Source organism: Poromitra crassiceps (assembly GCF_964638095.1).
Source record: "Poromitra crassiceps genome assembly, chromosome: 4".
In the NCBI taxonomy this organism is placed as follows: domain Eukaryota; kingdom Metazoa; phylum Chordata; class Actinopteri; order Beryciformes; family Melamphaidae; genus Poromitra; species Poromitra crassiceps.
In genome coordinates this window covers 52,078,397-52,089,810 of record NC_139626.1, presented here as the reverse complement: position 1 = coordinate 52,089,810, position 11,414 = coordinate 52,078,397, and the positions used below count along the sequence as shown (strand labels likewise).

At 44.3% G+C, this 11,414-nt stretch overlaps 1 protein-coding gene across 1 annotated transcript in view; it reads right to left on the bottom strand.

Annotated features, from left to right (window-relative positions):
• Nucleotides 1-933: 933 nt before the first annotated feature.
• The window catches only part of c3b.2 (complement component c3b, tandem duplicate 2), a gene marked incomplete at its 5' end in the record, with an annotated part of 74,879 nt that continues 64,398 nt past the window's right edge, over nucleotides 934-11,414 (bottom strand). Inside the window, 2 exons of the mRNA XM_083635962.1 lie at nucleotides 934-1,216; nucleotides 1,842-1,989. Of these exons, the coding sequence (XP_083492088.1) occupies nucleotides 1,072-1,216; nucleotides 1,842-1,989 (293 nt within the window). The 3' untranslated portion in view covers nucleotides 934-1,071. The remainder of the gene's footprint in view (nucleotides 1,217-1,841; nucleotides 1,990-11,414) is intronic.

Here is an 11,414-nt window from a genome sequence, read left to right as displayed (position 1 = left end):
TGTTTTTATATCTTGTATCTTTTATTAACTGCACTTATATACTTGTTTTAATTGGCTTGTTTTTTATTGATATTGTATTATTATTTTATAGGGCTGGTTGAAATCATTATTATGATCATCACAACATTTTTTCCAGTATCAATATATATATATATATATATATATATATACCGTATATATATATATATATCAGGATATGGCTCACATATGCAACTGAATGGTAATGTTAGGTGTGAGTCAAACAAAATATAAATATTCAAATAATATTCCTTAAAAAATGTTTCATACTTCATTTTGTGTAAAATGTTCTGATACTAAAGGTACCTTGTTCTTGTCAATTTCGACAATTTAGCAAAATTGTATCACTATATGTCAAAATCATCATGTCACAATATGATGCCACTGAAAGACGATAAATGATCACATTTAATTATCACCCAGCCCTATAATTTCATACATTTTATACTCGAGATCTTTGTAAATGAGGGCCACCCGTCAAGGATTTTCTTCAAATTTGAATAAAGGTAATAATTTCTCACTGACTCCTCTTTGTGACTAAAAAGGTTGACTGACACTGTTTGAGTGATAACACACAGCAGGTACAATAGTTTTCTTCAGTGTTTTCTTTAATCTCCTGATGAAATCCTTTCAAACCAATAGCAGCACTGTTTTTAGCATGGCAAAGACACTTATGTTTCTCTGCAGTATGTTGTATTTGTTTTATCTATCTTATCCTATATTCTTATCCTTATTTTGCTGCTACAATGACTCAGTTTCCCCACAACGATCATTAGAGTTTCATCTTATTTAATCTTAGACAGTATACATAACTATTCTATAAAAGCCATAATATTATTGACAACATTGTTAACTGTGATTATAGGTGCTCAAGTGTTGGTGGTACTCAGTTCCACCTCATACCAATTGCATCAGTTCTCTTTTTCACAAAGACACAACAAAAAAATTTAAGCTGTCAAGATTTCAAATGTCCTTGACTGAATTCAAACTGATGTGTTCAGCCTCTACAGCCTGCAGGCGTTAACAGACAGTTCAAACTGATGTGTTCAGCCTCTACAGCCTGCAGGCGTTAACAGACAGTTCAATGGCAGTTTCCTCCAGCGCCGTGCATTTAGCCTGGAGGCTGGAGTTGCTGGAGCACTCTGCAGATGAAGGCCAGCGCTCCACCCAGGTGTTCTTACCCAACATGTAGATGAAGCTGACGGACAGGAAGAGAGAAAGGAAGACATTCATTTCCAAGGTCCTTGATTCAACAGATTTGAGTTTAAAAGATCAAAGAGGGCTGAAAATGTAATAACATAATAACTTGTGTTTGTGTTTACTGAGTCATATAGGAGCTCTACTTAGTTGACTTGCTCCTCTGTATTTTGAAAATGTGTCTTTATCATAGGGCTGGGCGATATGGACAAAATCAAATATCACAATGCTTTTGACCAAAATACATGATATTGCGACAATATAGGTTCAGAAAATTACATCAGTTTACTGTAATGCAGTCTTTAAAACCAGGAAAAGACAACACTTATGGCATATCACAATATGATATTCGAAACCAAGATGATATCTACTCTCATGATATCAATATAATATTGATGTATTGCCCAGACCAACTTTATCATTTTCAGGTTCAGGTTCAGGTTAAACTTCAGTTGTCAGTTACAAGTCGCTGCATGTCACTCAAGGGCACAGGAAGGAACGGGGTGTGAGTGGATGTTAAAACAGGATGTGGGGGCAGGACATAATGCAGGGATCATTCAAAACTGTAAACCAATATCTAATATCTGGATTGAAATTTGCTGATCCCTGACACTTCTCCTCCTTACCTGTTGGTGTCGCTGTCTACGGTCCACTGGTCCTCTTTGGGGCCGATGACAAGGTACTGGGAGCCCTGTTGCAGGTTGAGGCCGTCTCTGCAGCCTCCATGAGACATAAAGAGCCTCTTCTGACCCGCCTCCACCCCAGCCTCCACCCCTGGGTGGAGGGAAGGAGAGAGTTGGAAATATTTACAACATAACTCTGTATAACTAAACACTCAAATCAATAAGGTGTGAATTATTTACAACATAACTCTGTATAACTAAATAAACACTCAAATCAACAAGGTGTGAATTAGGATGCAGGGTGATCGTTTTGAGGACAGTGCATTTGGCTCATATTGGCCTTATTAAATATCAGATATTTACAGTCATGCTTGTCCACTGCTGATAAAATGGAGGTGTCATTTTCCAACAATCTGCAAAAATGTGCAGTGAAATCTGGTTTTCTTTGTTCTTTCTTTATTAAATTGGTCAGTGTTTGTTTTTCCCACAGCGCAGCCAAGAGCATCACAAGGCTAATTCAGGTCAGTCAGTCAGTCAGTCAGTCAGTCAGTCAGTCAGTCAGTCAGTCAGTCAGTCAGTCAGTCAGTCAGGGATGCTTAGTGAGATGCTTCATCAGATGCTGTCTTTGACTGTGAGAGTGTTTTCCATACATAGGCTTCTTTCCAACTGCCATCAGCCTCATCAACAAGGCTCAAAAGCCAACTGACATTAACCTAACCCGACACCCCCATCATACGTCACTATATATTGGACTCCACCTTCTTTTTATTGTCTTTCCCATGCTCTTTGGCACCCTCGTTTGGCCCTAAGGCTACGTTCACACAGGGCACCCAAGCCTTGCCTACAAGGCTTTACCCACGCTTTTAAATAGGCATCCTTTTTAGTCAATGAGGCTGTGTACACAGGGCGCCTCAGCGTGAACCTTGCGTGTACCCACGCCTCGCCTGAGCTGCGCCGATTTTATCGTTTAGGCGTGAGTTCTATTTTCAAGCCGACTAGGTGCGTGAAGGCAGACTTTTTCTGTCAAGCCATGAAGGAAAAACGCGACAATATCCGTGGGAAATGGCAAAGTCAACTGAATTTCAAAATAAAATGGTGTTACTACTACAATGTTGAGCAGAGAGAGAGAGAGAGAGATTGACGGGTGGCTATCACGTGGGGCTTTCTCCCCATCGGTAAACAACTCTTCAGGAGAGAGAATAGCGACTGAAGAAGCAAGATGGACAATGAAAAGTTAATCCACTTAGTACAACAGCATCCAGTTCTCTATGACAGCAGTCACCCAAGAAGGAGACCTGGTTATACATAATCCAGCATCAATAGGACATTAAATATCCAATTTATTTTACCTACCCATGATAATTCGGGACCACACGTGACCAAAAAAACACTCGGGAGAGAGGAGAGGCGCTTGTAACTCGGCTCAGGTTCAGCGTGGAATAGGCGTGCAGTGTGATCACAAAAGCGTGTGATAGGTTCACGCGCAGCTCAAGGTATGTAGGCGTAGGCGTGGGTTGAGGCAAGGCAAGGCGTAGGTGCCCTGTGTGAACGTAGCGTAGGGCAGTGATACTCAACTTGCGGCCCGGGGGCCAGATGCGGCCCGCGATAGGGTGCAGAGTGGCCCCCCGACCATTTTCTAACACACAATGAAAACTAATGCGAAATAAAGTTTGACTGAGCTCCAGCTAAATTGTCAAATACCGCCTTCTGCTCACCACCCAGGCACAGTTACTGTATGTACTTAACTAACTTAAGTTAACCTAACTAACTATCCTGAGTGCGCACAGTTGTCAGACTAAACTCCGGCTGACACGCCCCAAAACCTACAATCCGCTACAGAAAAATGTATATTATGTGTTTATTAACTGGCCCCTGGCCTCCTATCATTTTACAAAAGTGGCCCCGGGCAAAGCAATTTGAGTGTCCCTGCCCTAAGGCCTCATGTGCTGGGTTGAGTGCCACAACAGCTGGTATATATCCCAGACTGATTATGTGTTGATCAGACCCTGATGAAGACCTAGTCGATACACGTTGGTCTGATGAAGACCTAGTCGATACACGTTGGTCTGTTTGTTTGCCAGTGCTCGGAAATTCTATATTTTTTCACTTGAAGACAGAGTTCATTAATACAAATTAAATATAGTTTTATTCCATGGGAGTCTGCATCAAAACCTGGAGACTGATATCAAGAAAGAACTCCTGCACTCTGTTTAATACCAATAACTGCTCCACTAATGCACCTGTCAGATGAGCCGTCAGAGGCATATTGATGTAACCACTGTGCTGCATACTTATAAGGGCCCTATTCTCCCACAGGCCTTCGGCGCTAAAACGGGCCTTAAACGCAAAAAAAACGTGCCTTGCGCCTGTTTCGGGAAGATATCAATATGGCTTTACGCTGCCAAATGCGCTTTAGGCCGAATGGGCGTGGTGCAGTCCCAGAATGGGCCAGAGTGGGCGTGTCGGCCTTAAATCTCGGCGTACTGCTATCTTCCCACCTGCCGTAAATTTAGCGCTTTGCGCTTTTGAAAAGCAGGCCTATTCAGTGCGCCAGTTGCGCGGAGCGCTCCCCTCTGGCTCTCTCCCTCCCCTCTGGCTCTCTCCTCTGTCACCCTTCTCTGTGTCACTCTCTCCCTCTCTCCTCAGTCTGACAGGCACAATACGACTGTCTCTCTCTGACTCCCTCGCTCAGACAGACACAACACACGTCCTATAGGAAATAGCAGTTGTAAGTTCACTGCCTGTGAATGTCCCAGCATGCAATTGGGTACTCCATTTCGCTACTAAATAGTTTCAGTTTCAGTTTCAGTTTCAGTTTATTTAAAGAAAGGACAGTACACATTAATCAACATTACTGTAAATGCGCCAGTTTTAGCCAACTGGCTAATTCGCAACTGTAGTCCTTTTGGCAAGATGTTATAAAACCATACACCTAAAACAGAAGCATTATAAGTAAAACACAATATTTACAACACAATCCAAAATAATAATAAAAACAATAATACAATACACAATTAACTGATTACAAGTGGTCACATGTTTGATTTGTTAATAGCCAGGTCTTGAGTTTTTTTGTAAAGGTGTGGTAGGTAGCACAGTATCTTATATCAGTTGGTATGATGTTCCAAAACTGAGTGGCTCTGACTGAAAAACAGGATTGACTGAAGGAGCTGGACCTAAACGGCACAGTACAGTCCCCCCTCTGGGAAGATCTTGTGGACCTATTATGAGATGTTTTTTGTTTGACAAAAGTACTGAGAGGTGGAGGTGCCTTACCATTTAAAATTTTAAACAGTAGGCAGGCATCAGTGAATTTTGTCAGGTTTTCCCAGCTGAGGATTCTGTACTTGCTGAGGATGTAACAGTGGTGGTAAGTATACGGTTTTCGGTCCAGCACCTTGAGAGTCTGCTTGTACAGAGAAAGAATGGGTTTCATGGTTGTGTTTTTTGCATGGGTCCAGCTAGTCATACAGTACATGAGATGGGAGATGATCATTGCGTTCATATAGAGAATCGCAGCAGTAGATGTTAAACAATTCCTCATGTATCTGAAATTTGACAAGTTGTATCTGGCAGTCTGTATTACTCTTTTTACCTGCTTTTTGAAAGATAGTGTAGAGTCAAGGATAATGCCAAGATATTTAAAATGAGAGACTATTTGGATTGGCTCTCCAGCAACAAACACTCCAGGATTACCAGATGTTGAATTTGATTTTGTGAAGTACATACAAACTGTCTTCTGCACATTAAGACACAGTTGAGACTCTGTAAGCCAGTTGCTGACATTCACCATTGCAGCGTTTAGTTTAACAGCTGCCAGTTCTTTCGTTTTTGCATGAATATAGATAACGGTGTCATCAGCATACATTTGAACTTCACACTCTGTGCAAACAGATGGAAGATCATTTATAAATAAACTGAATAGAAGAGGCCCGAAGATGGATCCCTGGGGCACACCCATTTCATTGCTCAGAAAGGGTGATGTTTCACCTCTGACCCTAACACATTGAATTCTATCAGCAAGACAAGACTTAACCCACTTCAGTGCGCCAATGGAGAAATTATAGTTAGCAAGTTTGCAAAGGAGTATCTGATGACTAACAGTGTCGAATGCCTTCTTAAAATCTAAGAATATGGCACCGACAACACCTCCTTTGTCCATCTTTTGTTTAATATTCTCTAGGAAGAAGCAGTTGGCTGTGTCGGTGGAGTGGTTGGTCCGAAAGCCAAACTGCATTGGGTGCAGAGTGTACGGGCTACTATTAATATGGGAGATTAGCTGTTCAACAATGCATTTTTCAGCAACTTTGGAGATAACAGGCAAGATACTGATTGGCCTATAATTACTCACTATACTTGAGTCTCCTGATTTAAAGACTGGTACAACAATGGCTGACTTCCAGCCATTCGGATATTTATCTTCTTTAATAGAGGCATTCACTATTTTTGTTAATGGTTCAGTGAATGTATCTACATTCCTTTTTAGAAAAAGTGAGTCCAGACCAAATACATCTTTAGACTTAGAGCTTTTGAGGGATTTCAGAATTTTGCTAACTTGGGCTTCAGTGACCTCCATCAAAGAAAACACTGGCTGGGAATCATCTATCGGACGTGAAATTAGCGGTCCTGTTTGACTGGTGGGCACCGTCATCTTAACAGAGTTCACAAAATAGGAGTTGAAAAGAGTTGCAATTTGTACTGGTTCTTTAATCAACCAAATAGCAACCAAATGAGGCGAAATAGATATAAAAGGTCGATCTAAAATAATGTGTAATGGTAACACAGCCTGCAATTGTAGAACATTTCAATATTGGACCAAATAAAACATCGAAATTAAAACACCACCCTAAGTGAAACATATATGTCCTTTTGGGCCTATATATACTGTACTGTCCTCGCTGATGTGTCTTAACTTCAACTAGACAGCCAGCCAAACTCCTTATTAATAACACGGGAGTCAGGATGTAGCGTTCTAGCTCCAATGTTTATTCCAAACTCAATAGCCATGTAAAGATTCAGGAGTGAAACTGAAAAGGTAACAAACAACGCAATTACCATGATGTCCTCGATGCAGTAATATATCACAAAATATATAACAAATATGACATAAAGTATTGTTAGCTGGTTGCACAATAATTTCCAGAACATGCATGAGACAACAAAACACTATTTTCCTAGCATGCTAGCTGTAGGCAGAATGTTAGCACTAACAGAAAGTTGGTTACAAAAAATAAACATTGCGTTTCAAATATCACCAAAATACTTGTTAATATCTTTAGCTGAACTGCAAAACATACATATTAATCAACTTACAAGCAATGCCTCCACTGGGAAACAACCGGATGGCACCAGATAGCACTTGAGCTCCTGACATTAAATTCTAGCCTTCTACTAGACCATGTGCTCTCTGACTTCCTATTTCGTTCCTGCACAGGAAGTGATGCAGAGTGGTAAGTATTTACCCTGAAAATACAGCAGGGGGTGCTAAACATAGAAAATACTTAGAAAATACTTAGAAAAATACAGAAACATATTTAGAGAAATTGCCTGGGGCAGAACACTCCCCGCCTGACCATTGGATGGTCACTACTGAGAAACTACGTTACCACAATATTAATGAGAGTCCTCTTTGGGAAGAAGCATAACAACTTCTGAGACTGGTCTCAGATAAGTCCTTGCAGAGCCTTGGTTCGTGGTCTTGACCTCCACTTTGCGGACTTTTCCATCTTTTCCTGGGAAGGCAGAAATGACTATAGCCATGGGCCACTCGTTGCGGGCAGCTTGACTGTCTCTCAACAGCACAACATCACCTGGACTTAGGTTCCTGCGAGCTTCAGTCCACTTCCTTCGACCTTGCAGAGTTGGGAGGTACTCACGGCTCCAGCGGGTCCAAAACCTGTTGGCGAGAGCCTGTACTTGTTTCCACTGTCGGCAGAGAAGATCCATGTCTGTGAAGTCCCCTGGAGGAGGTGGGACTCCGACCTTCTGGGTGAGTATCATTGCCGGTGTTAGTATGAATGGCGAGTCGGGATCCGTGGAGACTGGGACGAGAGGTCTCGCATTCATTATTGCTGTAACCTCCGCCATAAGCGTACACAAGACTTCGTGAGAAAGGCGAGTATTCTCCTGAAGCAGCATGGAGTCGAGGATCCTTCGAGCCACCCCAATCATGCGTTCCCATGATCCGCCCATATGTGAAGCATGAGGGGGGTTCAACTCCCATGTGCAGCCTTGTTGACTCAGGTAGCTCTGTACACTAGTGCTCCGCTGCTCTTTGTCTAGTCCCAGTTCCTTACGAGCGCCCACAAAATTCGTGCCACAGTCAGATCTGAGCTGTTTTGCAGGTCCACGGATGGCGAAAAAACGCCTGATTGCGTTGATACAGCTCGAGGTGTCCATAGATTCTAGTATCTCAATATGGACTGCTCTGGAACTCATGCAGCTGAACATCACTGCCCATCGCTTGTTTTGTGCTTGGCCTCCTCTTGTACGTCTGGCGATGACAGACCAGGGTCCAAACACATCCAACCCTACATATGTGAAGGGTGGGCATGTCCGAAGACGCTCAGGAGGTAGATCTGCCATATGTTGTTCCTCCATTTTTCCCCGGAGTCTTCTACATGTTACACATTTGTGTAGGATGGAGCTGATGAGCCTCTTACCCCCTATGATCCACAAACCTGCTGCTCTGATGGCACCTTCCGTGAGGTGACGGCCTTGATGTTTCACCTGGTCATGATAGTGCCGTGTCAGCAGCACAGAGATGTGGCTGTGCTTTGGAAGGATAAGGGGATTCTTTTCTCCTGTGTCCAAGTCTGCATGTTTCAGCCTGCCTCCGATGCAGATGAGATTGTTCTCAAGGTTAGGACTGAGCTTCAGAAGAGTACTGTCTTTGGCTACAGTTTTCACAAGAGAAAGCAACTTGAAATCCTCTGGGAAGGCTTCTCTCTGAGCTGCACCGATGATAACATCTTTGGCTTGAGACAACTCATCTGGAGTACGAGGCAGGTTGCAATGGTGCCACCCCTTACACTCATTAGGCTGGTTGGAGCGTTTGTGAGATCTGGCGATGTGGATGAGGAACGCTACTGCTCTAATGAGTGAGCTCAAGGTGGAGAAATGCTGGAAACGTTCCGGAGTAAGATCTCTCTCTCGAATCTTGGTAGTAAAGCTGTTTACTTGTGGACGAATTTCTGCATCTTTCTCTGGGCTAACTAGCTCAAAGGTCTTTTCTGTTGCTGGATCATCTGCTGGACGTCTGAGCAGGAAAGCGGGTCCAGTGAGCCACGTTGTCTGCACCAGACGGGATGCAGGGACCGATCTGGTTGCGTGGTCAGCTGGATTGTCCTCTGTGCGAACATAGGACCACTGTTCTGGCTTTGTTGACTGGTGAATGCGCTGGGCCCTGTTATGCACGTACACATAGAAGCGCTTGGTCTCATTGTAGATGTACCCGAGCACTACTTTACTGTCACAGTAGAACTTGGTAGCATCCAGTTTAAGATCCAACTCATCCTGTATGAGTTCTGCCATTTCCACAGCTAGCACCGCGGCACATAACTCCAGCCTGGGAATAGTAGGCTCAGAAAGGGGTGCAAGCTTCGCCTTTCCCATAACAAAGCCCACGTCGACCTTTCCGTCTTCATGTTCAACCCTCAGATATGCCACGGCACCAATGGCCTTCGTAGATGCGTCCGAAAACACACACAGTTCTGTGTGCTTTGCCGTGGAAAGAGATGTTGTTGTATATGTCCGTGGGACATGAAGCTGTTTCAGCTCTTGCAGGGAGTCTCTCCAGATTTCCCACTCATGGAGTTTCTCCTCTGGGAGTGGCATATCCCAGTCACTCATGTCCGCTGTAAATTCCCTCAGGAGAGCTCTGCCCTGAATAGTGACCGGAACCACCAGACCAAGGGGATCGAAAAGACTGTTCACTGTGGACAAGACTCCACGGCGAGTGAATGGCTTGTCGCTGGTTGACACTGCGAAGGTGAAGGTGTCATTTGCTATCTCCCAGCAGAGTCCCAAACTGCGCTGCATGGTTGTGGTCTCTCCACTGAGGTCCAGGTCCTTAACACCTGCTGCACAGTCCTCAGCTGGGAACGCGTCCATGACAGCTTGACGGTTGGAAACAAATTTATGCAGCCGCAGGTTAGATTGACTGAGAGATGCCTGGGTCCTCTGCAGGAGGTCGATGGCTTCAGCTTCAGTCAGTAGGGATAGAAGCCCATCGTCCACGTAGAAATGGCGCTCCACAAACTGCACGGTATCGGCTCCATGTTCTCGTGCGCCCTCTCGGGCAGCCCTTCTTAGCCCATAGATGGCAACAGCTGGTGAAGGGCTGTTGCCGAAAACATGGACCTTCATCCTGTAGTCGATGACATCCTTGGACATATCATTGTCTCTGTGCCATAGGAACCTAAGGTAGTCCTGTGATCTTCACGGACGAGAAAACAATGGAACATTTGTTGTATGTCCGCGAGGATAGCAACCTGTTCCTTTCTGAAGCGGATTAAAACTCCCAGAAGGGAGTTATTGAGGTCCGGGCCAGTAAGGAGCACATTGTTAAGAGAGACGCCAGAGTACTGGGCACTAGAGTCGAATACAACTCTGATTTGGGCAGGCTTTTGTGGATGATAGACTCCAAAAGTTGGCAGGTACCAGCACTCTTCATCTTCTTTCAGTGGTGGCGCTGGCTCAGCATGGTTGTTCTTGAAAATCTTTTCCATGAAAGCAATGAACTGATCTTTCATTTCAGGCTTTCTGTCCAGCGTGCGTTGTAGCGAGGCGAGACGATTGAGTGCTTGCTGGCGATTGTTGGGTAAGCGCTCCCTAGGCACTCTAAAAGGGAGAGGGGCGACCCAACTGTGCGTCTCGTCTCTGTAGACTTCGTCGTCCATAATCTTTAGGAAGATTGTGTCTTCAATGGACGGGGCAAGTTTATTGTCTGACTTTGTCCTGTTAAACACTGTTTGTCCAAGTGTTTCTTCTGAGACTCTCTTTGACCTACATAGGTTGTCTTCTCGCTCCCCGCCATGGCAGACTTTCTCCTTCAGCCGCAGGAAGTTTTCACAGGGAATCAGGTTAGTAGGACGGCCATTCTCCAACACGTTAGTCTTGTATGTACTTACAACTGGCTTATGTGCTTTCCCCAAACACACGTCGCCTACCAGCACCCAGCCCAGATCCAATCTTTGGGCGAAAGGTGCGTTGTGTGGCCCGTTAAGCTGCTGCCTGACTTTATGCACCCTGATGATGTCCCTGCCAAGCAACAGGAGAATCTCGGCATCGGAGTCAAGCTCTGGAATGTGGGCTGCCACACTTCTCAGATGTGGATGGTGGAGAGCTGCATCTGGTGTTGGTATCTCTGAGCGATTATTGAGTATTTCGTTACACTCAATAAGTGTAGGGAGGGCAAGACTGGTCTTTCCATCGAGCGACTCAATTTGGTAGCCTTCTGCTTTCCTCCCAGACATGTCAATGGTGCCTGCACAGGTTCTTAAGGAGTATGAGGATGGATGGCCCTGAACGTCAAAAAGCTCAAAAAAATCTGACCTGGCCAAAGAGCGGTTACTC